This window comes from Ambystoma mexicanum, chromosome 1p (genome assembly GCF_040938575.1).
Source record: "Ambystoma mexicanum isolate Mex_15411 chromosome 1p, UKY_AmexF1_1, whole genome shotgun sequence".
NCBI classification, from domain to species: Eukaryota; Metazoa; Chordata; class Amphibia; order Caudata; family Ambystomatidae; genus Ambystoma; species Ambystoma mexicanum.
In genome coordinates, this window is record NC_090921.1 from 600448442 (window position 1) to 600475688 (window position 27247).

At 45.7% G+C, this 27247-nt stretch overlaps 1 protein-coding gene across 3 annotated transcripts in view; it reads left to right on the forward strand.

Moving 5' to 3' along the window:
• Positions 1 to 27247, forward strand: part of RFX2 (regulatory factor X2) — a 580927-nt gene that overhangs the window by 76101 nt on the left and 477579 nt on the right. Inside the window, exons 2-4 of one of the 3 annotated variants that reach the window (XM_069649559.1) lie at positions 22647 to 22769; positions 22920 to 23029; positions 23915 to 24004. In XM_069649559.1, coding sequence (XP_069505660.1) covers positions 22928 to 23029; positions 23915 to 24004 — 192 coding nt within the window. In that variant the 5' untranslated portion in view covers positions 22647 to 22769; positions 22920 to 22927. The remainder of the gene's footprint in view (positions 1 to 22646; positions 22770 to 22919; positions 23030 to 23914; positions 24005 to 27247) is intronic. The other 2 variants (XM_069649558.1, XM_069649560.1) reach the window with 2 other exon arrangements.

Consider the following 27247-nt stretch of genomic DNA (forward strand, 5'->3'; position numbering starts at 1 on the left):
TGTCCGGTGTACAATAAATAGTAGCACATAACTTTCAACAAATTTAACCCTAACACATTTTTTTAACACTGTGTAGTTAATAAGAACAATATCTCACTAGCTGCTGGTACTTAAAGGACAGGCACTGCGGGCGATACTTTACTAACTGCAGGTGTTCCAGGAAACTCTACTGAAATATTAGTATGCCCACTCAAAGGAATATCTGGAACCTTAGCATGATCTATGGAGCCCCTTTATCTACTAGGAATCGATGCTCCTGTCTCCCAACTTACTTGAATGTAGGGTCCTGACTGAGCCAAAGGGATGGGGATTGGTTCAATTTTCATTTGAGGGCTCAGCAATCCCAAGAGAAATCCTCAATATTGTATTGATTAGTGACAAAAGGTTTGCTTGCATTATCAAAAACATTGGAGTCAATAGGGACTGCAGTAGTTGGTGCAGAGCCAATCGCTGGCCCAGGTGGTACCCATCCACCCCTACTTCGTACCTGTCCTCCCTGATGTCCTCTTCCCCTTCTTTGATACATTCCGCTTCCCCTATTCAACAAGGCTGGACACAGTGCCCTCCAGTAGCCCTCTTGTCTTCAATATGCACACTGATTAGGACCTGGTGGTAAAAATGGTACAAATGGACCAACACCTCCTCCTCCTCCTGAACCAATAAATGGCCCTCCCCTACTTTACTGTTGTACTTGCTGTGTTAACACTCTTGTCTTGAGATCCACTCTTTTCTGCTTTCTACTTCTCCACATTTACTCTATTTTCATAATTTTGAGCCATATGCAAGACAGGGTCTTAGTCTGCCAAGCACTCACAGATTGCATTATAAGAATGCTAATTTCAGGTAACAATTGTTGGATAAATTTACAAATTCTATAAATGGGTTATTTCTTGTTCTGAGAAATCAATAAATATTTGTTCAAATCTATTAAAATATTCTGTTGCCCCTTCAGTTTTATTCTGGACACATGCCATCAGCATATACCAATTCATCTTTTTCTCTGGTACCACCTTTTAAGTCGTGCAACTATCATAGTGGGAAGGTTGAGTACTGCAGGAGCAGGCCTTTCGCCAGCTGTCTGTGAGCCTGAAAACCCACAAAACCAAAATGAATAGACCAATGATCCAATAATGCAGACATCTTTTGTAGCATATTTTACTCTATAGGGCTGTCATTAAAGTGACAATGTTTTGTACTTGATCTAATTTAATGATCTATTTGTCCACAAACAAATGTTCTTGATGAAGGCTATGAAATCTGACATCTAAGCCTTCCGGGAATTCTCAGAAAAATTCGTTTTTTTTCAGTACCAAGTGAAAATGATGTGCAAGGACATTGTTGCTAAGGGGTCTCTATACAGTGGGACATAATATGGAAGCAAGTTTAAATGTATTTTCCCACCCACTTTAAAACAAAATCTGGATTAGGTGACCAGTGCTTTGAATAGTACCAAATCGTGGCCTCTGTTTGTGCATGGTCTCATTTGTTAAGTGCGGGCCATTGTTACTTAAACAAGCAAACCTTCAACCTCTCTGCATAAACCTACTTGGATTTAACTGTTCTGGCCAATATTTGATCACTTTTGTGGCCCTTATTATGCGCAAGCTCATGAAGGAGTTAATAACTTGTTAGCTAGCAAGCTTCATCAAAACCTTAGCCTTTTGTTTGTCTATCTGGCAGTGCTAAACAATGGAATCTGTCTGTTAATCTGCATTTGATAACCATAGGATGATTGCAGATGATGGTGGTTTCATGGTACTGATGTTTTTAGATCGGTTGCATGCTTTTGACTTAGAAGATTGATGCAAATTGTATGATTGTCAGATTGGAATCGGAGGCACTGTTCTACTGCAGATCTTTGTCAGACCGGTCTCTGGTACAGTCTGTCCATCTTACGTCCTCTCATTGACTGATTATATATGGTGTTCCTGAGGGTTGCTTTACCTTACTTTATCCAGCATCTATGTACAGCCTCTGGCCTGACACTTCTACTCTCATTGTTCACCTTTTTATACCTACGTTGATCACGCCCAGGTTATGGTGTTACCTAAACATTGCATCTGCTTTATTGGCCTGTGCCCTACCCCTGTGTTGGCGCCAAAGTTGGGTTTCATCTTGCATGTGGAATTGTCATTAAAAGCCCAAATTGGTCCAGTGGCTGCCTGAGTTTATCTTTTAATATTTTCTGTAAAATAGCTGTTAATTCTTCATCCCACCCCTCCTCCTCTATATCCTTTGGGCTATTTGTCATAATCCAGTGCTCTTTTTTTCGTGCCTGTTTTTTTTTTTCTTGCATTGTTGCATATATCTGGATTCGTTTTTGGTTGTTTTTTCTCTGGTGTTCCGACCTTTGTATGGCTTTGGTCTATCCGCTTATGCTGGATAAATAAAAAATGGGTCTTAACGTACACGGCCTGCTACTGTCAAATCCCTTCTTCGGACACTTACTTTCTGCCCATAATGGATAAATCCAGATAGTTGTAGGGATTGGTGTTTGGCCTGCGACAGCCTTTGTTCGGTCCCTATCCAGGTGCTTCTGCTAATTGGAGAATACATTTTCTGAAGCTCCTCCCCAGCACCTTCAGGATGTATTTTTTAAGTATAGCGTCACCATCCGGGGACTGAACTTTCCTCCTTTAGATCACTCTGGTCGTGGGACTCCTTCCTGGGAATTTGTGCGGGATCTGAGAGGTCCTCACATTTGTGGTGTTCGGGAGGTTCCCTACTTTGGGGCATAACGCGGGTGCATGCTTGGGTGACAGGTTCTCCCTTACTGCACTGCTGAAATCATAGCTTGGAACATGGGGGTGTGCTTTGAATTAAGGGTATGTTTGTCTGTAATGCATTGGGAAAACTTTCCTGAACTGTAATTACAGGAGCAGGTGCCAAGTCCAACTCAAGATGGAGACACAATACAGAATTCTAAAGTCACAGGAGAGTGGGACAGGAAGGATTGTAGAAGGCATTCTAAACTGACTTTTCTTTAATTTGAAACTAGGATCTTCTGTGAAGGAGAGCTCCTGCATTAGAGACAGACTCATGCACGCACACTCATACACACATGCATGCACGCATCTGGTGAACTAATGCATCCATTACAGGGAGATTTGTGTGCATATATTTCTGAGGCTTGTGGAATCTGCTTAGATCGCATGCTATGCATAGGCTGACATCTAGTGGAAGCTGCAGAGTATTAGTTGTTTTCAAAACTTGAAAAGGGACGTCGACAGGGCGTGCCAGTAATACTATCCCTAGTGTGACGTCCACTGTACCCATGGTCCTTCATGCATTGCAGTCCCTCAAAATGTTTTTTTCTACCATCGTCGGACGCTATAACGCAGGGTTCTGTTTCGGCTAACACCATTAATGAAGATTCCCCCTGCTAATAGCGCAGGGAGCTCTTGATTCTATTAAAGACAAGGAGGCGAGCATTAAGCTTCATCTTCTTTTATTTTCCACTCTCCTGCAGTTTCAACAAATATAACTTTGTAAACTTTTCATTTCATTATTATTTTTTTTTCTTTTTAAATTTAACAAAAAACTTCAAGTCCCATGAATCCTGTAGTCCCATAGTCTCTGGCCATGTGACCTAGTCCTTCCTGTCCCTTAGTCCTTCCTCTTCTTGACTGCTCGAACTGACTTGTTCCGAACTTTCTGCTCAGTGCCGGATTGGCTTCTCACACTTGAACTTGCTAGCCCGCTCCAGGTAATGCGATCCTTTAATCGTCTCAGCTGTTCTTTTGCTCGTCTCCTAATGCCAGGAGGAAACAAAGTACATATTAGGGCGGGGAATACACACCCTATTCTGGAAGGAATAATCATATTAATTATAAACTGCATCAAGTCATTCCTTTCAACATCGTGTCTGCTTGTGTATTCGGGACGGGAATTTAATGCTCGCCTCCTTGTCTTTAATAGAATCAAGAGCTCCCTCCGCTATTAGCAGGGGGAATCTTCATTCTATGTCAAGACGGAGGCGAGCATTAAGCTTGTTCAAAGCTTCTTACTACTGAATTAGCTATTGTATTAATTGGCCTAAAATAGAACGTTCTAAACGTTGAATCACTAGCCCAATCTGCTGCTTTCATAATGTCTTGCAACGCTGCACCTTGCCCTAATGCTTTCGAGGCCATCGCTCCTCTAACTTAATGTGCCCTAAATCTGGACATATCGATGCCAGCCATGTGCATGATGTCTCTAACCCATCTCGCTATTGTGGCGGTAGCTACTCCCTTATGTGGTTTTCTGCGCGCTATCAAAAGCTGGGTTATCCCTGCCGACCTCACTTCTGCTGTTCTAGACTCGTATTCTTTAATACATGTTGCTACACACCACTAGGGGTGATCTGGCATGTACGGGTAAGTGATTGATGAAGAGTCTGTCTTTGTCCTTCTAACTATGTTGAATGTCACTCCTTCCGGACCAAACGACTTTCTATTGATCTCTAGAGCCTTCACGTCTGCTACTCTCCTGCATGATACCATGCACAGGAGCATAGCCAGTTTTCCGGATGACTGTCCCAGAGACAGATATCTGTTGTTTGGCCAATCTGCGAGAAATCTCAGCACTGTGGAAACATCCCATAAGGTTTTGTATCTTGGATGTGGAGGTTTCCTAAATCTAATCCCTTTCAGCAGTCTTATCACTACTACATTCTCTCCTATTGGAATTCCCTCTATCGGCAGATGCTCTGCCAAAATTGCGGATCTATAGACTCCTATAGTCCTGTAAGCTTTACCATCCTGTAACAATTCTGCTAGAAAGTTTAGAACTTCGACTAGAGGGGCAGAAACGGGATGAATCTTTCTCCTTCTGCACCATGTCGACCATCTATTCCAAGCTGCGTCATAGCTCCTTCTGGTGGAAGGTGCCCAAGACTCGGCGATGAGGCTTGCAGCCTGCGCCGAAATTCCCGGGAGATTCCAGCATCTCCTGCTATCCTGCACGCCATCAGCGGCAGCGTCCCCTTCACTCTCAGAGGGTGAAATGACCCAGCTGGGTCCGTGAGCAAGTTCACTCCTTGAGGTAATGGTCTCGGGAAGTCTATTAGCAGTTCCATGAGCGTCGGAAACCAAACTTGCGATTTCCAAAGCGGAGCTACTACTATGAGGCTCGCTGCTTCTCTGCGCACTTTCGCTAATACCCTGCTCATCATTATAAATGGTGGAAAAGCGTAGAGAGTCTGCTCTCTCCAGTCTTGCAGGAAAGCGTCCGCCTCTGCTGCTTCTGGGTCTAACCTCCAGCTGAAGAATCTTTCTTTCTGTGCATTCAGTCTGGACGCAAACAGATCTGTGTGAATCGGTCCCCACAGTTCTTCCAGCTGTCGGAATGTCTCCCGATCCAGCATCCAATCGCTGGAGTCCGAGAGGTATCTGGAGTTCCAGTCCGCTATCACATTCAGCGAACCTGGCAGGTACTCGTCTACCACTGAAGTCCCAGAATCCAGGCAGGTGTGCCAAAAATCCTTGGCTATCTCCGCTTGCAATCTGGATCTCGTCCCTCCTAAATGATTTATGTATCTGACTGCTGAGATGTTGTCCATCTTCCGCAGAATACAGGAAGTCACTTTTCCTTTCGTGAAAGCTCTGATCGCAAATGATCCGGCTAACAATTCCAGACAGTTGATGTGAAGCTGGAGTTCTTCCGTGCTCCATCTCCCACCTGTCTGGAGATTCCCGCATCGGGCTCCCCAGCCTGCTCGGCTGGCATCTGACTCTTATCAGATCTGGACGGTCGCCGAAGATGGCTCTTCCGTTCCATGCTTCCATATTCGCTAATCACCACTGTAGTTCTGTCCTGGATTCTTGATCGATCTGAACTAGGTGGTGATAATGCAGGCCCTGTCGTAAATGTTTTATTTTTAGTCTTTGCAGGGCTCGATAATGAAGCGGGCCTGGAAAGATCGCTTGTATGGACGCTGCTAATAAGCCTACCACTCGAGCTACAGTGCGTAGGGAGATCACTGTTTTGCTGAGACACGCTCTCAATTCCCTTTTTATGTCTCGTATCTTCCTGCCGGGAAGCTCTAGAGTAGCTGTCCTGGAATCCAGGATAAACCCTAGGAATTCTAACCTCCTGGTTGGTTTCAATTCTGACTTCTCCTGATTCACTAAAAAACCCAGAGACGACAGGAGCTTCACCACCCAGTCGGCTTGGTAAAGGAGAGTCTCCTTGCAGCTTGCCATCAGCAGGATATCGTCTAGATATATAATCATCCCAATCCCTTTCTCCCTGATTGCTGCTGGTACCGGTTTCATGATCTTCGTGAACGCCCACGGCGCTGACGCCAGCCCGAAAGGCATCGTAGCAAATTGCCATAATTGCCCGTCCCAGTCGAACACTAGGAAAGGGCGAAACTCTTTGTGAACTGGTATTGTCAGGCATGCATCTTTTAGGTCTATCCTCACTAGCCAATCGTCTTGCCTGAGTGTATCTCTGAGCTGATGCGTCCCTTCCATTTTGAAATAGTTGTAGACTACCCAACCGTTCATGTTTTTTAGATTTATTACTGGCCTTACTTTTTCTTTCCGGTGGACTAAAAACAGTGTGCTCACAAATTTTGGGGGCGATACGCATTGCTCCATCGCTTGCTTCTCTGCTAACTTTTGCAATTCTGTGTGTAATAGACTTTTCTCTATTTGGGTCGAGGCTAGAGGACGGGGAATATGACTCTGAATGGGAGTCTCTATGAAGTCTATGTGCATGCCATTCACTGTCTGCAGGACCCAGGCGTCGCTGGAAAGCGAGCACCAGTTTTCCTCAAATAGCGCTGTCCAACTGGCGGGTATGCGAAAGTCCTCACCTGCGGGGAAGTTGTGTCCTCTTCCCTGTCCTCTGCCTCTCCTCCCTCTTGGGAAACGGCCTCTAGACGGGAAGAATGAATCAGGCTGCCTGTTCTCCCAGTAGGTGTTCCTGTTTCCTTGAGGCCTTTTGAACGCCTGATAGCGACAGGTCGCTCGGCCTCTGGACCGACCGGTCCCGCTAAAAACTCTCCCGGGAAAAATCTTTTTCATTAAGGCCTGGGCCTTTTCTAATGAGGTAAAGGTTCCCAGGAACCTCCCCATTTCCTTGCCTCTTCGGCGCTCTGAAGAGATCGCACAGTTTGCGTTGCCTAAGAGGCAAACGGCCCTCTGCGCCCAGTTGGCCAGGACTGCGGGGTCCACTTCCTCCCCCGTGTCTTTGGCCCGTTCTGCCATGTCCATAATCTTCGCTAATGGACCAGCTAGGTCCAAGACTTTTTCCTGGCAGCTCTTCCACGAGCGGTCTATGCCCTTCCTGGGATCTCTGTTCGCTTTGGAGACGTATGAGAGCATCTTCGGATCGAGTACTGGTGCTTCCGCCACCTTGCCCGGTAAATCCGGCTTGGGACACTCCGCTCTCATCCGCTGCCTGACTTCCCTCTCTAGCGCCTTACGCAACCTCTGAGTCATGTTTTTAGCTACCCTCGGTGAGGGTACCCATTCGGAGGATCTGGGATTTCTTATTTCACAGCTCTTGCTCTTTTCTCTTGCATGAATCTCCTAACTTATTCCCCCCTGGCCCCTACCTTTATAGGGCCGCCAGGAAACCATGCAGTTGGCAAAACTGCGCAGTAGAAGAACCTTTTAACATAACAAAAGTCCTAGCTTGGGGCAGTCAGGCAGTGGGGACCCAAGGACTCTAGAGAGTCCCTAATCGACCGCTGGAAGGGCCTTATGAACCCCGCAATCCCATATCGTATGCATAAGTCACATTCCTGCATCTCGGGAACGTTGAGTCAGTCGCCCTCCTTTATGCGATGTAGCCAGACCGTGTTATAATATATCTGGTGCAACATTTTGTAATGAACCAAGTGTAATCTGCAAGATGTGCTTGCTTCTCTGGGTGAGCTTAGGGCCTCTACCATTCCTCTTCTTCCAGTGCCCCAAATTGGCTTCCCGTTTTTCCCTTAAGTATGAGTAAAGGTTTGGAGGAGAAGTTCGTGAGGACCGGATTCAGCATGGTAATTGATTTTCCTATAATTTCCCCTTCCAGTAGGTCAGCTGCTATGGTAGAGCGTTCAGGGTTATCCCAGCTGTCCCCGTGTTCTTGCGCCATGGCGTATTGCAGTCACACTAAAGTATATCTATTGTTCGGCTAAACTTTAGTTCTCCAGGTGTTGGAACAAGGCTAGCTGATTTTGAGTGAAGACATGTTGCAATTTCTTAATACCGTGCCTGTACCAACTACTCTGGCATCCCATTTTATACACCCCTGACAGGTCCACATTTCCCTCAGTGGAGTCTCAAGCATCACTGTCCCCATCCCCGCCCCCTCCCATTCCCTTAAGTACTGCTGTCTGTGTTTCCAGGGTACAGAGTCTGGGCTGGGGTAGTTGGTGTCTGAATGGGTGGTTGTATAACACCTGTTACAGAGGGCGGATACCCAGGCCTTCCATCTAATCTAACATGCATCCACTCTTGCTCCCAAACGATCCATTTATTCACTGGCACTAGAGAGGCCCAGTAATATTACTTAATGTCTGGGAACACCAGCCCACCCTCCCTGACCGACCTAGTCAACGTACTATGCGCAATCCTTTTAGTGGATCTGCTCCAGATTTCCCTTTGTACATTTTCTATAGTGCGAAACACCTTACCAACAATTGGTACTGAGGTGTTCTGGAGGGCATATACAAGTCTTGGTAATGACAGCATCTTGAATAAATTCGCCCTGCCAATCAACGAAATTGGAAGAGTCGCCTGCGCCTGGCGTCGCCTTGCAGTCTCAAGTACTGCGTCCACATTATTCCCCAAGGAGGTAGAATCTACTGTGCCTATTTGGATTACCAGGTATCGGGAGGGGCAATTATCTGGTATGGCATCCGCTTCTCCTGTCACCGTCAGATTTTTCCCATTTGATACAGAGCCTGCTGAAGCTACCAAACCTCCTGAACACCACCATCACCACTGGGCCGGTGATCTTTGGGTAACCTGAATAAATCAAAGCATCATCTGCATAGAACGATGCACAGTCCTTGCATCCCCCCCCGGCCAACAGAAGGCCACGATACGGCCTTACAGTTGCTGCCAGCGGTCCCGTGGCTAGTAAAAATGAGTGACGAGAGGGGGTACCCCAATCTGGTACCCCTCTGAAGTAGAAAGGACCCAGAGGTATAACTGTCAACCCTTAACCTGCATTACCCCCCAGAGATGTCCACCTCATTGAGATGGCCTTCTAAAAAAAAAAAAAGAAAAAAGGGCCATGATTGCATGTGGGCCTATGAATTGCGTGGACCTGCTGAAGGCACGGTTTATCCATCTTATGTTCATTCTGGTTGCCCTGCCGGGGAGAAATCCACACTGGTGATGCTGAACCAAGTCCCCCATCACCTTCAGTATCCTGCTCGCCAACAGTATTGCTAATATCTTGGTTTCCCTGCTTATCAATGATAATGGGCAATAGGCACCAAATTGATCTGGGGTTTCCCTTTTTTGTGAATGACCACAATCATTGCCTGTCTGAAGTCCGCTAGCAGCTCCGACCTTGCAGACTTTTAGTGAACATTGCTCTTAACAGTCGTCACCTCTCTGCTAGCCAGCTTCCAGAATGCCACTGGGAAACCATTGGGCCCCAGGGTTTTTCCTGATTGAAGCTGATGTATCGCTGTCTGTATTTCCTCCTGAGTAAAGTCAGTTTCCAGTTCCTGCTGGCACTCCGGACTCAACCGGCATAGACTGATTTTATCAAGATATTCAGAGATTGCAGTACTGTCCCTTTCCCCTTGCTCCCGATAATATCGGGCGAATGCCTCGGATATGTCCTCCTCTCTCTGCACCATTACCCCTTCCTCTGTCCGAATTTGCCTGACCCACCTGGTTCCCTCTTCCCTTTTCTCAAACCAAGCTGGCATCCTTCACTTTTGTCTCCTACATTATATATCCACGCCTTCTTATCCTAATAGGATACCTAGTCATCCACCAAGGCGGCCTTTTGTTAACTGCTTGTGACCCACAGTATTATCCTTCTGTTCTTTCGTTCCCTGCTCTACCTATTTTGCTTCTGACATGGCGACCTCCGGCTGCCTCAACTGTGCACTTGTTTCCCTTTAAAACTGGCTAATTGTATGCATACCCTGATCCCTCGGTACTGATTTGTAATCCCCCACCATAGAGTGGCTATCCACCGTCTGCGTGTGTGCAAAAATAAACTCCACACGGAAGCCAAGGTATATCTGCTACAGTGACGACTGTGAGGTAGAATGTATTGTCTCCAACCCCCTGGCTGCCTATATCCTCTTACCCTAACCTGCATAACCAGGGTGGCAAGGTTGGAGGTGCCTCTAGGGAGGTAGTTAGCCGATTCCACTCTGCCCGCTGCCGTGACTTGCAAAACGTAATCCTTTAAAATTAGGTGTGTGTTGGAATAAAAAGAAAAACCCTGTTCCCTGGGTGGAGATCCCGCCATATATCCCTCCGTCCGGTGGCCTCAATGAAGGTGTGGAGTCTTGTTCTACGGTGAGCGGGTCGAGTCCTGTGTGTAGATCAGTCTAACGCTGGCTAAGCTGTCATTGAAATCCTCCCCCCGCCCCCACCCACTTCTATTGCGATGTAGCCTCAATTTCACTAGCAAAACTTCAACTTCAGAGCATAAACATTGAGTATACATGGAGATTCTCCCACAAGGCACCCTGTAACAGTGTATACCTGCCATACTGGTCTCTCTATTCGTGAGACCGACAGAGGTAGGGATTTCCTAACCAAGATTGCCACTCCTCCTGATCCTCTAGCAAAACCTACATGTACCACCACAGGGTACTTTGCTCTCCCCAGTAACTGTCACAAGCATGTGTCTACTGTAGCAAGACACCCGTCCGTTGTATGGGCATTAACCATTCACCACTGGGCCTCTCTTGATTTTGTACTAGAGGCCGTTGACATTCCAGGACATGCAACGAAGTGATGTAGGTAAGGAACTATTTGTTTCCATGTTTGTGTGTGTCGCAAATCTTATATCGGGATTGGCACTGGTAGCATACTATATGTCGGACCTGGTGAGAACCTCCATCCTACAACAATGTGTCGTACTGTAAACTGTCGCAACATGAATAACCCCCTACTGCAACCCATCCTCCCCTCCCCCAACCTGATGCATTGGTCGCCATGAACAAAAACTCTGAGAAACTACCACTCTCACCTAAGGACAAGTTGTTGAGGGGTGTGCACCAAGAGTCTCCCGCTCCGGCCTCTCCGTGCCGAGTTTTGTTTCGCAATTACTCAAAATACATCTACTGCATATATCTTACACACAATCCCTTCACAGTGTACCTATTCCTGCCGTTCAGAGACAGATCACCCTTCAGCATGGATTCCCCTCTCCTCCTCTTCTTGCGCAGAATTGCTGTCCCCACCGACCTTTCTGTCCAGCCAGTTCCAGATGTCAGCTGGACTAGCGAAGAATTGCACCCCCTTCGCTCCGACCAGGATGGCAGGAAACGGCATGGCGTACTTGTTGTCCTATTCCTGCAGCTGTCTCCCTCCAATGATTGCTGGGCCTTTTTCACCCCTCTCATGAAGTCGATATACAGTGACACCCTTACACCATCCACCAGTAAGGGCCCTTTTTTCCTTGCCACTTGAACAATGACTTCTAGGGCCCTGTAATTTTAGGAGCTTGGCGATGACCGGCCTGAAAAAGAATTGCGAGTGGCCATGCAGCCCTATCCAGTATTTGAGCCATCCTTCCAGTTAGAGTTCCATGGATGGCCCTTTCAACTTTTCTGGGAGCCTCAGGATCCTTATGTTCCTGCAGGCCTCCGGAGCATCATCCACCCTCTATTCCAGTGCTTTTGTTCTGGCCTTGAGGGTTGCTACATCTTTCTTTAGCCGGAGCAACGTGTCTTCTACCTCGGAAAATCTGGTTTCAGCTTACCCCCTCTGTGGCAGATATCTTATGGAGGTCCTTGTTAGGCAGAAACCTGTGCAGTTCCCTTGGGGACCACTGCAAAAGATTTAAGACTACAGGTGTTTGGCAGTAAACCCACTTGGTAGCAGTCTGTACCACACAGATTCACTTGGTAGCTGTGGCTGAGCAGTCCGACTTCCCTCAAGAAGAGTTGGGCAGTATGTAGAGTATACACAATAGGTACAGAGATACAGTAGCACAAGCAAACTCTGACCAGAGCTTTGGTGTAAAAGTATATAATTATTTATTTAAAGACACACTTGTAAATTAAACTAGCACAAAAGAGGTAAGTAAATTCAGCACAGTCACTAATATATATATATATATATATATATATATATCCCTAATTACTTATTAGATAAGTCTTTAGTGAGAAACACCACTTATTTTCAGACAGAGGTGAGCGCTTAACATAAGATGGCACTCTAATAAGTTATTAAAAAAAGCGGGAAAAAGGCAGAGTTATGGAAGCACACAAGTTTCAATACTTTTAAAAGAACCACAGTAAGGCAGGATAGACAGAGTTCTACTGGAGAGCAAGGAAGTCAATTGCAAGGCCCAGCTCTTGGAGAGAGCAAGCAGAAGGGGTCCCGGTCACACAGTGGGGTTATGCCCAAAGAGTCTTGTAGATAGTTTGCACAAAAAGGATGAAATTAAAGTCAGGAAAAGTTAGCTAGGTTGTCCCAGGCCAGCCCAGGTTAGAAAGTCGAGGCTTTACTGTCACCCCGAACGATCTGTCGCAAGGGAAGCCAGGCGGGACACAGTACCTGATGTGTGAAGGAAGCTCCAGCGGGGGCAGTTGTTCCTGGCAGCGGGTGCAAGTCGGTGTTTCGTCCAGAGGAAGGTCTCGCCATGGAGGAAAGATGGTCGTTGCACTGCCAGGGAAGAAACCAGCCGCGGAGTTCTTTCGTTTAAAAGGTACTACCCTTCTCTTTGCGGTAGTGGTAAGCCGTGGTATTCCGGTTGCCGGGGTGCTTGGCACGGGCAAGGCAGCCACGAGATGCTCCAAGAAGGTGAAAAGAAGGCAAAACTGGTTATCCCCACCAGTCAAAGGAAGACGACTCTCCGGACTGGAGATCTCCTCTGTCGTCGGGAAAAGTGGTGAGACGGTTCAGCAGGGCTCCACCGGTGGTGTCGTCGTTGCAGGTCGGCTCAGCACCTCCCTCCTCGGATTCTTAGGACCTGTGGCCACCTCTGAAGTTCCAGTCCCCAAAGCCCTGCTTTTATGCAGCACACCCCCATTCACTCAGCCTAACTGTCAATCAAACGTGCTAAGTGGTGAGCCGGCCGGCTAACCACTTGGGCCAATCACACAAGTGCGACTTGAGTTACCAAGGTAACTCAGTCCAGGGGGCCTAAACCCCCTTCCACTCCCCCTGTGGTACCCAGACAGAGTGGCACCACTTTTGGAGGCTTCTGTGGAGAAGCCCGCCAAAAAGTGGAACAAAGGGCTCGGCTTGGGTTGGAGTCACAGAAGTGAACACAAACGCCATTTTAGAATAGAGTCCTGGCAAAAAATACCAACCGGCGAATTAATATTAATTAAATAAACCGGCAGTATGTTTGAGGCTATGAGAATTAAATAATTAAAGTTGGTAGCCTCGAACAATGGGAAAATCCCATAGGGATATATTCGCGGTCGAATATAAAAAGTAGTATCCACTACCACCAGCCGAAACTCGATCAGGGGGTACGGAGACGTGCCCCCTCGACTAACAGATCCCGGGGCAATCGAATTGCCCCGACCAGTACGTCCACAATATGATGGTTTGTACCGGTTTCTGTTAATAATTTGGGACTAGTAAAGCCAATGGTGACTTTACATACCCTGGGAGACAGCAGTCAGTCCCAGGGTATGGAGTCTATGTTGGGGGGTCGCTACGACACCCCTGGGTTATGGCACGGAGGGTGCTGTGTAACCCACATTAAAAACACACGAGACCCTATGGAGTAAAAGACCCCATAGCCCATAAAACACATGGAAAGATAAAGGAACACCTCAAATCATGTCTAAGAGTGGGAGTAAGAGTCTCGCTCTTAGCAGGAGAAAAAAATAAACCTCAAAAGAATTCTCCCTAACAGTCCTAGCCCAGGAATCCCATTTCAGTCCCAATGGCATCTATTTTCGTCTCCAGCATGCATTTGGAGTCTCGTATTGCAAGGAGAAGGTTGTTGGCTGTCTCCCCGCTTCTCCAGCTTCCACCCTGACTTCGGGGTCCCTCCCAGGTGGCTTGGTTGGAATTGTGTCGGAGTCTATTTTAGCCTTTAGGTTTGCCCTTCTCCGTTTCTCCTTCGACTTTTTATGGTGTTTGCCTCCATTTCCCGTGCCTACTTGCACTCTTAGCTTAATCTCTGTGCAAGTACCTGCACCCAGTGTTGTATGGTATGTGTCTCCAGGCTTGCCACAATGGGCTGCTTCCCAGTTCAGCTGCCCAGGCCTATAAATGGCTATTCAACGGGGCATTTCACTAGAGTTGTGGTGCGCAGGTGCATTTCTGTCTCGAATGCGTCAGCAGCAACGCCACAGCTCACTGACTGTGACTGACCTGTTAAACAGCTGTTCCGTTACTGACTGGCTGTCACACCACCGGCGGCCGTACCGCCACCTCCAGGGGGGGTCGCAGTGTTTTTCCGATTCATCAGCCGGGGCTGTTGGGTATGTGTGATGCTGGAAATGCATCGTAGAGACTGGGCCGTCGGTTCCTTGTCCTTTACTGCTTTTTATCGTGTGTTCTGTCGTGTTTTCCACGCAGGAGTTAATGTGGGACTCCTGGCGGTGCAGCTCTTTCTCTATTTGGTTTTGGTGAACAGGCCCATGGGATACCCTTATGGCACCCATGGGTAGGGGTGCAGCCCAGTGCCCCTAGTGTATGCTTTTGGGCACGTGTATGTGTGTGTGTGTGACCCACAGAGCAGGGTACGGGCTGGTGGCAGCTACATGCTGAATTGACTGGTGCCCTGAGCGTCCTCCATTTTGGGATGCCCAGGCCCTTTCATTGGAATTGGTGGATTCCTGATGGAGAGCAAATGGCCCCCATGGCTTCTTGCCTTCCATCGCCTGTTACCTTGATCTTCCCGAAGTCCCGGGAAGCCCTGACTCTGTCCCTTCCCCCTGACTGGCTGTTGGTTGGAAGTTCCATATATGGTAGTGTGGGGAAGTGCTGACTAGACTGGCTGGAGCCTTCCCAACGACCGTATGTTGTGGGTATGCCTGTGGATGGGACCTGGGTGAATGGAGTGCGTGACGAATACACATTCTATGTTGTGGGTGTCTAGTATCTGGTGGTTGACACAATGACTGAGACAGCCCTGCCCGAAACCGGTATGAATGCAGTGTGGAGTGTTGAATAGCTTGGTACTTGTCCCAATACACATAACTTATTGTGAGCGTCTATAGAGAAGTCAATGGCCTGAATGCACTGTGTGCCTTTTTGGCTGCCTGCCTGCATGAATGCCCTTCGCCGTGATTGGATGCTTGAGTATGACCCAGCGGAATGAATGGGAGATCAACAGTATATCTTGGGACCTCTCACTGCTAGGAATCGTGTTCAGAAGCTGAAGTCCACTACGACGAGTAACTGAAGCTTGACCTTGAAGCCCTGCTGGATGAAGAATTGCTGCTGTTCTCCTTCACAATCTGAAAGCTGCTGTGCCTCCAAGGACTGACCCAGAGAGGACCTGGTAAGGCGCTCTCTTCCCGAGCTACGAGGGACCATCGTGCACCAGCTGATCTTTGCCAAAGCTCCCTGGTAGACAGACCTTCGACAGACTGCTGACCCGAGACGGGGACCGCCGCGGAATCGCAAGGAGAAGCACCCGGACTGTTGTCCGCCACTGTCGATGACCGCTGTCGCCGACTGGAGCCGCCGTGCTCCCGTTTGCCTAAGAACTTTCGAATCCAAGGACGCTCTCATCCGCATTGTTGCCGCTGTATCCTGCTGGGGAAGGCCTGACCGTCGACACGCCGAGGAGCATCCGTCGGTGGGTTTCTCGCCACCCAAAGACCACAGTTGCCGACGACTCGATGCCCTTGCTGGGCCACAGTTCTTCACTCTTTGCGGTCCCCAACTATCGACACCGAGGTGTCCCGCACGCCTCTTCCTTGCAGGACGTTTACGCTTCCCCCGTCAATGAGCACCGCTAGGAACGAAGCTGCCACTTCACCATCATAGCTCAACCTGTTCTCCATCGAACGTTCGACCCGTGACTCCTGCCTTAAAGGGAGGGCACTCAAGAAGGGCGACGAGGAACGCTACAACGACAGGTTCTTTGGGGGTTGCAGAACTATTGGGAAGTCTAGTGTGAACAATATATGGACTGGGCTTGTATCTTTATTCTACAGGTTGCCCAGGTTGGGGGGGGGGGATCTCCACACAGAGCTGTGTTTAACGGTAGTGACCAGTATTCTGCCAATTGTTCAACCATCTTGCTTTCCTTCCTCTCTACTTCTGGTTTCCTCTTTATTGATCTGTGTGGCATTGTGACCATATAGTTGATGCACTTTAATGAGATCTAATAATCGTTGTGGTACCACTTTAGAACTGTATATATTTACCAAAGTGAGTTATCGTGATATTGTGTATAACCTGAATATTAATTATATAAAGACTGTGTTTTAACCGATAGTGTGCGGACATTCCTTTGTGGGTGCTTGGGGAACTACACTGTACTGAAGAACCAGCCCGCATCACCTTCCTGAGAAGCTAAGCCTTGATTGCTCGTCCATTGCTACTACAATAGAGAATGTTGGCTGGGGTCCTCTGTGCCTCTCCTCTACCATAAAGAGAGCGGAAGTACAGAAACCACTCCGGTTCTTTACAGTATGCCCTGATGAAGTTGCCCCCATTTTGTGCCTGCTCTCCACCTGCTGTGATCAGCCACGGGCAGCCCAGCTGACGTCGGGCCTGCCGCCCACCGCCATCTTGTGCACCTTGCGCCAAACGAATTTGCGGCTGATTTCCCCCAGAATATGGACCGTTGCGATGGGCTGTTGCCTGCAATCAATGACCTGGGTAATCTGTTGCCCTTACGGGCGGGAAAAACTGGTTTTGCCAAGTTTGTGGGTCTGAAAAACACTGCTTTATCGTGGCTGGAACGGAGGAAGCGTCTAAATAATTTTGCCGTGCAACAGCGTCCCCCCCCCATAGCGACTGCTGTAAGTACATTCCTTATTTTGTTTTAAATGATTCCTATTCAGACTCATAATGGCCATTATGTGTACTGTTATTCATATATTAAGGCACTTAATCTTTCCCAGCACCATCTGAAGTTTAGCCCTGGTCCATTGCATATTTCTGGAAGATGTTGGACTTTGGCCAATTATATCCTTCACTTCTGTTTGCCTGGCCACGGCTAATGGAGTTGGTCAACACATCTGAAAGGCAACATAATTATTAACTATGAATGTAGCCAAATATGACTGAAGGCTTCTAGCCACCTAACGCCACCTGAATGGCAGAAAGGTTTTTCAAGGCCAGAAAACCAGTTTAAATACAACCAGCTTTTGCAATGCTCCTCTGAATGCCAGGCCCTCCATGTGCCTAGTCATTCCTATTTCGTTTACCAGTGGTTGCATTGCTATGATGAACAGTAAAGATTGACAGCAGGTACACTTTGCCTCATGTCGCTCTTCAGTTTGAGAATGGCTTGGATATTAGACCACTTGTGATCGAGAAGTTGGCAGGTATGTGTATAGGAACTCGGTCTTGCTAATACATCTTTCACCACTGTGAGTTTTGGACATGACTTGAAATGGGTAGTCGAACACTTTGCCAACATCTGAAAGACTGAGGAGTCCAGCTCCTCATGTCCTTTACCGGCATCTATTCTAACTTCCGTATGTTGTCTGTCACATTCTTATTCTTCACAAATCTGCATTGATTCGAACGATATGTTTGTATTATTTTCACCTGTCTTTGAGCCAGTTTTGTGGCTTGGACTTTGCAGTCCGTGTTCACTAAAAATATCTACTTGTAACACCCCACGCTGTCGCCTCCTTGTCCAAATTTATTTTGTATAAACCTAATTTATTCTTGGTGGACACACTTGAGTAGCCGTTAAAAAGCAGTCATTGCATACATTAAGTGAGGCTTTGGTTCTTGTGTTACTACTGAGTACATAACATCAACAAAATAAACCGATATTGGGTAAACGGCACACCCCCCATAGACGTTCCAACATGTTGATTCCAATTGCCCTCAGGAGTCATAGACTGGAGGCTGGCCAGGTAGACCCGACTTTCTCACCTTATGTCCTTTGGTTTAGATGTACCTGGCAGCGTAGCAATATAAAGGTCTTCACAGTTCTCCACCCAGATCAGGTCAGACATCCAGTCCTTTAGTAGTGCCTCAGCATCCTTCCACCCTCTCAGTACATGGCGCCTAGCCACTGCATCAAGGAAAGATCTAATTCTCCTCTCTGGGATATTGTCCCACAACCCAAACAAAACACTCATGGGCAAGTACGGCAGTGTGCAAATCACCATTTTCGATAGGGGATCCATAATGCGCTTCCAAAACCCCTGCGGCTTGCGCCGGCCCCAGTGCATGTGCAAATGATCCGCCTCCTCTGCATGGCAGCGGAAGCATCTGCCAACACTCCCTGGATCGATGCGTTCAAGCCTGTTGGCGGTGTAACTTAGTCTGTAGTATTTTGTATTGAATGAGCTTAACTCTAGAATGAATGGACATCTTGGTCGGTGAGCACATCTTGTTGCACTGTTCATCAGATATTTCAACTTGTAGCTCATCTCCCCATTTTTGTTTAGCGGGGGATGTCCGCCCTAGTGACTGCAATCATCCCATACAGTGTGGCAAGTAGTGTACGGCATCCCGAGGAGTTGAAGATATTTGCCAGGAGCACATCCTCAGGGGTTTCAATAGGTGAGCCCTCCCATCGCTTGAATACTGCCGCCCGGAGTCTATAATATTGCAGGATTCCAGTTTTAGTGCTTGTGTGCCCCTGCTTACAAGTCTGCATGTTAATAAACTTCCCCTTTGGAAACTGATATCCTACTCTCCGATATAACCACTTTTCACATGTGGCACATAGCAAGCTATCCCAAGTGGATTACAGACCTGGGAATCGCTACAGCGGGAGCCACTTATAGTAGGGGGTGGGGTCACACCCATCCCACGAAATACTCTGCCAAGCCCCAATACTGGTATGCACTGGATCAAATGAGCAGTTGATTGTAGATGTTGTACTAAGGAGGAGGGTTCTGTTGTCGATCTTAGCAAATGCTCAAGCCTAACATGCGAAGACCCACGTGAAATATGTTAGGAGAATAAAGGGTGCCCAGTAGGTAATTGTCATCCCATGAGCTATCTGGTCTACTGGTTTCAGTGGAGTTATGCCAGTGAATTTCACCATGGCAATATTACGGCAGCAGCATTTTCGAATTGAGACACCAGCATTAAGGCATTACAAGCTCAGCTGAAACCTGATGGGCTGACACTTCTGTCCCTCCCGAATACAGCAAAGCAAGAGGTGATGGTTGGAAGGTTTAGAATGAGTCTTAACCTCTGGCATTGCTCTGGGCAACCCTCCAGACGACCATTTTTAACCTGCCAAACCATTACAAAAGGGGAAAGACAATATGCAAATCGGGATTGGTCACACCTCAAAAGGGGCAGTCAAGCCCGAACTGCTTGGTCACTTCCCTTCTGCACAAAACCACAAGCATCCCCAAACATGTTTCATCCTCATACAAACCATCTAACGTTTAGAGATTCATTGGTCTGCGGGGAAGGAAAGAATAGAGACTATACAACCAACACAGCAGTACTGATGCGTACTGGTGGTATTCCCTTTGTAGTGTATTCATTTTTAACCTTTGAGGTCCTGAAGAAGGTGGATTCACTTTCATAACTCCTGAAAGCGGTCGACCAGATATCTTATGGGCTGACCAATTACCAACTGGCCAACCTTTTTTCTCAAATCTTTTAACATCTTTCACTCTTGAGTCAAAAGAAGCAGGAGCATTAAAGTAATTACCGTTCTTCTGCTTAGACTCCCAATCTGGTCATCCTTTCTTGTTCGTTTCTCCCGATTTTCTTATGTGATTCACACTCAGTTCTTTATGAATCATCTATTCCGCTCCATCAAGGGTCAGTATCTTTTCTATTCCCTCACCCTAGATAGGTGGCCCACCACCTCTACCTATGGAAAGCACACCACAACAGGGAGAGCTAGCATTGATTGGAGGGTTATATTAGGCTATTAACCAGCATGTGGAACTATTGAAAACAGGAAAACTGACCTATATTTCTTATGTGTGATAGTGATTGGATATACTTACAGGGTCTAGAAACACTCATTGGTTACTCTTGTGTCTTTTTAAAATGTCTTAACCAGGTCTGCCTTCAGCCACTTGATTTAGAAGCTCTGAGCAGGTTTTTTACTGAAGTCCTGTTAAAAACGAACATTGGTAAACCCAACAGTGTGTCTTGTTGTGAATAAGTATTAGGCATTTGCTATTAGATACCCAGGTACTTGCATAATGTTGCACCTCCTACCATCAATGAGCAGTTAATACCACTAGGCAGTGCCTGGCATCTGCCTTTCCCATGCCTACACAGAAGCCCAAACTGTTAGCATTGCCAATGCTTGTTTTTAAAGTTGAGCTATAAAGCAGGAGAAACTACAGTAAAAGCTTTTTTTGCCATCATTGCACCATATTGACGACTGATGTGGGGAAAAGATGCCATATGGCCAAATGTTATAGGACAGATAACCAGCGTCCTGCCCTTTTTGCTCTGTTTACAAGCACTTTAACATTTGAGCACTTGATTTTCCAGCAAGTGAACGTCTTTATCAGGCACTTATTGAGTTTCCTTTCTATCAGTAGGAGATGCTGGTTAATGATGTGCCAGTTACAACTTTTACTGTGCTAATGTCAAAGTGCTCAATTCCTTAATTATGTGTTCAATACTGGTATGGACTTTTGTTCAGTTACAAATATATTTGCGAGAATTGGAAAAACGCTATCAATGGGGAGTGTTTAATTTAAGGGTCGCAGTTTAACAATTGAAAGCGAATTATCTCAGACCAACCGGAAACTGCAGGGTCTTGTGAAGTGTTCAGTGACTTACAGTGAAGGAACTAAATTCTGACAGTAAGACTACAAGCAGGAATCATGGTTCCAAAGCTCCCCACTTTACTCAGTTTTGCTGCAGTATATATGTTTTTTGTAATGGCAGCATCGAATAGTAACATTGTTGTTTAAGTTTACATGAAGGTTGGACTAATCTAGAAATTAGCACTTCGATTTTGCCAAATACTGTTCTCTCCTCTCACCTCTGGATTAGACTGGTCCTAGATACTCAGTAGACAGTTGATGTTAGCAGTTGCTATGAAGCAAAGTCGTAACATGCTAAGTAGCAGCTGTGCCTGTGTCTGGCATGCATTCGTGGTTGAGAGGATGGGAGGGGCTGTTTTAATTTTAGACAGATTATTTATAATTGTTGGCATGTTAAGTCTTCGCCGTGTAGCACAGTAGCCTGCTTGGTACAGTGTGAACCATAAAGCAAAATAACTTCCAATCCCTGCTTCGTTCAATGAAGCTTTAGCACAGTCTAGCTACTTTCGATGTCCCTATGCTACTTTTACTTGACGGGTGCAAGTGGAGAAAAGAGCGGGAACGCTAGATGGTTCCCCATGAAGGGGTGTCATCTGCTCAAGGTGTTCTGATTATTGGCATCAGAGTAGGGTTCTGCTTGAACTGATGCAGTTAATGCCTTTGATTGCACGTGCTGAATGGCTTGCTAATCAGTGATACTTAAGTCCTGGTTTAAGCTCATAAGTATAGTTTTGGGAAAGCTGCTTTCAGGCAGACCACCCGAGTTAACAACACATTTACCAATAAACTTAAAGTCCGAGTTGGTCACTATTTTTGTACCGTAGAATTGGTTGGCAAATATCAATCATTTGTTTCATTGAAGGGGCTTAGGGAGTGTTGTGCAGTAATTCAATTCTAGTTTTTGTATGTATCTGGGTAATAAGTTGCCTCCTGATCCTAGCCAATGAACCTCATTTTATTAATGTGGTGTTAGGGCTCATTCTACCCAGTGCTCATTGTTTCCCACTTAAGCACCTCAGTTCAAAACTTGTTCTCACCTTTGGGTGTTATACATAGAATAGACATTGGTTTCCTCGACGCCTCTTTCTGCTATTTGGCTGTTTAGCACATCTTTCGAGGACGTTTCCTCACCCAGCTAATGGGGCCAAATTAGGCATTATATCATAACAAAGGGCATTCATTCGCTGCTCACATGATCGATTGTAAAATACGGAGATTTAAAGAGTCATTCAATAATCTAACTAGTAAATAAAACCAGATAAAAATCTGCTGTAATGCGTATTATAAAAAATAAATGTCCTCTATTAACCTAGTAGTCGGCCCTCCGTACCTTCTAGAGATCAGTTCAAGTAAGTGAATTTGACATGAATCTCCTAGACAAGCTAATTCCCGCAAATGCTATTTCATGCTCACCTCTTTTGCAAAATGTGAGCGTTTTTGTTTGGTGCAGGAAATTACTAGCTGTCTGTGGAGACGTCTGTCCTCCTTGCACTTTATCCTGCTCCTCGCCTTGACCAGTGAGACCAGGCGCAGCAGAAAGATGCACAGGAACAGGTCCACAGAAAAAGACCTTTCCTTTGTGGATAGGAAGTCATTTGAGCTGCTGTAGCCACTCAGTAAGCCTCCTCTCCTCTCTTTTGCACAGATTTAGCATGTGGGCTAGTTCCCGAAAATGAAACCGGGCGCACACTTTTGTGCAAGCAGATTCACGATTCTGAATGAGCCCATCCACAGAATGCGGCTCATTTCTACAACTTGTGTGCGCAAGGTAAACTGAAGTGTAGAAAACATTTGTGCCCATTTTTTATAAAATTACTGCATGCATCATACTGGTGGACATTTTGAAACTTTGGGCTTGTTCCCAATATTCTCAACATGTTAAGCTTTTTTGTGTGTAACTTTACTTTTTTCTCGTTAGATCTGAGCATGCAGAATTCAGAGGGTGGATCAGAGTCTGGGACATCTGTCGTTTTGCGTACTTCTTCGGTTCAAGCTCCTGTTGTCCAACCAGTTCCAGCCTCCCAGCAGGTAATGACCAACATCTCTGCTGTATTGCTCTAGATGCACGAAGCAGCATTTGATCTGTGTATCCTGTAAACCATCACTTTGTATACGTTCGTTGGCAAACTCTTTGCTCTTGAGGTCAGACCGTATTCCAGAAACAATTTACTATTCACAAAACTACAAATTTAGATTGCTGGAGCATCACATTTGGATGTAATGGCGACACACAGATTTGTACTGTTGTGTGCCGGATCATTGGTTTAAGAGGGTGGGGAAACCGCCGTCACTCAGAAGCCTGAGTTTTTGCTTTAGTTCAGGACAGGCAAAGCTTGATTTAATCTTCACTGATATTTAAGTAGAATGTCAGACTGGTCTCACCATGTTAGCAGACTATTACTCCATTCACCTAGTCTGTTTATTATAGCATTTAAATGTGTGGCACGCTTTTTACCCCCTCTTGTGTCCTGTAGTGAAGAGTAGTACCTTTTTTATTGATTGCGTGTGTAGTTTTTAGACAGAACTATTACAAATTAGCATACCTATTTTCCACACTACCCTTCTAGAGTCAATTTTTTTCAAGCTGGGTACCAACAAATATCCTGTCATTCTGATGAATTCTTTAAATTAGTTTTCGTGTCATAAACTTGTTCCTCATAGTTGAAATATGTTATACAATTGTACATGGATAATTGGATGAACTCAATAACTTTCTTTAAATGGACCATGTCACTCTGCTATAATCAGTTGACTGTGATGGGAGTGGTCGATTTTGTGTCGCAGCGTGGCGTAAGATAGCCTTTTAAAGTGCAAGGCAACTTCTGAATTTAATGATTGTTAGTTACCTGCCATGGTGGTTTTTAGGCTGGGGGAGTCTTGCTGACTTGCTTGAGAATGTCTTTCTCTTTTCAGAGGGTTTTGGTCCAGGTAACTGGCTCTGCTCCCAAAGGGGCCCAAGTGCAGCAGATCTCTGTCCCCAGAGTTCAGCACGTACCACCGCAGGTAATGACCACATGGATCAGAAGTGACACCTTTCTGCTCAGTTGTCTGAAAAGTAATCAAATACGAAGCTCATCACCCTGCCTCTTCCACCACGCCTTAACCTTTAAAGATTTAAAGCACAATATCGATCATTTTATAGTGATTGTGGCTTTTATAAAAATACAAAGCCACACGTTTTACTTTAGCCACATGTTTTGAAAGCATTCACTACTAACTACACATTGGCTGAACTGTGGACTGTATTATCAAGAATTAATCTGTTCATAAACTGAGCTGCAAGTAATGACATGTTTTGTAATGGGAGGGAATGGCACAGATGATCCTTTTTTTCACATGAACAATTGCTAAACTTGGAATAATTGTTTGATCTTGAAGTTCATTTTCACTTCATTGCAGTGATGGCGACCAGGTTTTAGATTGACCATTAAAGAGTTCCGAAATGCGCTTCTAAACCTCAGTTCCTTCACTGGAAAGTAAATATTTTTTCGAAAGCAATAAACTAAGCAGAAAAATCAAATGTTCAACTATTATAACTTATTCTCATTTTATTAACTCAGACCAGTTTAGTATCCTTTAGTTGGTAGAACTCAACACAAAGTCTTGTTCTAGACCGACCTGACTAAGGGAAAAGGGAGAAAATATGATTTTTGTTTTCCATCAAGGTTTGGTTTTCATCTGCCAGTAGTGCTAAAGGGACAGTGCCACACCTGCTCTAGCAGAAAAAGGATTGCATTCTATATCCACCATTGCCTGTATGTTTAATCCCACCAATATAATGCACTCCAGAATTGGACAAATGTGGGCACTTGGTATAGTGGATACTAAATGGTAAGAGGAGCTGCTTTTGAGCTAATTTGATCCAGGACACTCATTTTGGGCAGGAAATTAAGGTTTATTTTGGCTATTGCGTTTTCTTTCTGTAATTCTTTTTATATAGCTGCAGCTTGTTGGAAACGGTCACTGATGACGATTGGCTGTTTTGTTTTGATTTTCCCAGGATTTGTGTGTATGTATGCATGTGTATTTGTTAGCTTTGGACTTTGAGGGCAAAGAACGTGTTAAAATGTGCATGGGTAAGCTTAAATGCATTTCAATCATTATATTCATGTTTTAGTCCTATTTTCGATTTGCCTGACACGTGCAAAACTACACTAAGAAGAACTGCATTTTCTTAAGAACTCACATTTTTTCTGAGTTTTTTGGTGCAGGAGTGTTGGAGATTTTACCAATGTCCTGGTGACCAATTATGAAAGTCAACTTGTCTAGTGGCAGGAACAGCTTCCTTTTTGTTCTTGATTCTGTGGTAGCTACAAGAGCAGTGAAGGCTTCACGCTTTATTGTGCACTCATGTGCGAGAATTGTACTTTAGTATCGCCTCTTTCCACATCAAAGGAATGTTTGCACTGTAATACTGAGAATGCAAGGTTGTAGGAAATCTCTCCTTTACAGTTAAAGGCTCTAAATCAAAAATGAGTACTAAATACTAAAAACATTAAGCTGAACCTTAAAATATACCAACAATATTCTTGGCAGGTACGGTGTTCTTGTCAATACTTAAGGAAAGTTTAGGATGGTTGTCAAAGTTTGGCCATTGATCTTAATGACGAGGGCAATAAAGCTACTAGTTATAGGTTAAGTTACTAATGTCCTAGGTGAGCTGCTGCAGAGGCTAATGCTGACTAAGGGCCCCGCCAGAGGAGACCCCCGTCCCCCCCCCAGACATACGAAAATAATTTGGTGGAAATGTATTGTCCCCAGGAGATGGGTCTGCTGGCACAGTAGCTGGACGATCCACAAAATGTTGACCGTGCTGATGGAGTGCAATGAAAGGGTCCAGAAGACCAGTTCAGAGGTCGGATCTAACTTCCGGTTTCAATCCCCGCGAGAACTGCAGGCAGAGCTGCTAGAGATTGAAGGACTGCACTAATTACATAGACTAGACCTAAGGACGGCCACAAAACACCTGTAGTTGATGGAGCAAGATGCAGCAGCCATGAGGTAATACTAAGTGGACCTTTTGGGACTGATGTCCAAGGACTTAGGACTGCATTGCCAGATGAAGGAGGTTCGTTCAGAGAGATGACACTACACAAGTTTGGCTCAAAGAGCACTTGGAAGGAGCAGCACATGATGACAGCATAAATGCTGTCTGATTTCCAGCAGCACAACAGTGGCTCCTTCAGTCTTTCAGGGGGGAAGCCAGAAAAGGATACATAAGGAGGTATGATTGGACTATACGTGCAAGATCAAAGGAGTGAATTGCCTGAGGCACGTGTGGAACAATTAACACTGGACCCAAAGCCCTGCAACAGCACCACTTTAGGAAGCTGGTATTATTTCAACAGGCCTTTCAAGAGGGAATGACACATCAACCTTAAACCTTTTAATTTAATGCACTGGTTTAGGCATGTGGAATAAGACCATTCATCTAGCTGTTAAAGTTGCTGATTGTTGCTCCTACCACCTGCCTCTCACAATTGCCCATTTCTTTGCATTGTGAACTCGCAATTGCTTTTGTACAGTGTGGTATAAATTGCCAATTAACAAACAGATGGAGGAAGAATGTGGCTCAGGAGGGGACGTCCACATTAGACTCGAGATAGTTAACACTTTGTTGATTGTGTCAAATACCACAGAGAATCTATTGGGTTTTGGAGCTATATTGATATATTTTCAATATTGATATAGGATGAGACAATGGGCCTGATTCATGGAAATGTTTTATAATAGCGCAATCCCTTAGGAAAACATTCCATGAAACAGGCCCAATATCGTTAACATCGAGATATATACATTTCTGGAGCTTGTGGATCTACTCCGATTACATGCTCGGCATAGTCCGACATCTAGTGGCAGTCACGGAGCATTACAAGATTTGTTTTCGAAGGATGTCGAAAGGGCGTGTTAGTAATTCTATCCCTACTGACGTGTTCTGTACACATGGTCCTTCACGTGTCGCTGTATCTCGTAATGTTTTTTTCCACCATGGAAGTCTGTTGCAAAGGCAGAGTTCTATTCAAGGCTGATGCGTTTTATTAGTTTAAGTTTACTAGTATGCTTTCTTTCCTTATTATTCACCGCACAGCCAACAGACTGCTCAATGGCTTTCGGACAACCTCATCGTCCACTAATTGACTGATCGACCGGATGCGGCCTGCATGGGCCTCTTTGGCCCTTTCAGTAGGGAGAGAGGGGGTGGTTTTTCATACTGACCTCTTTAGAGAATGTATATTCTGCCACCCC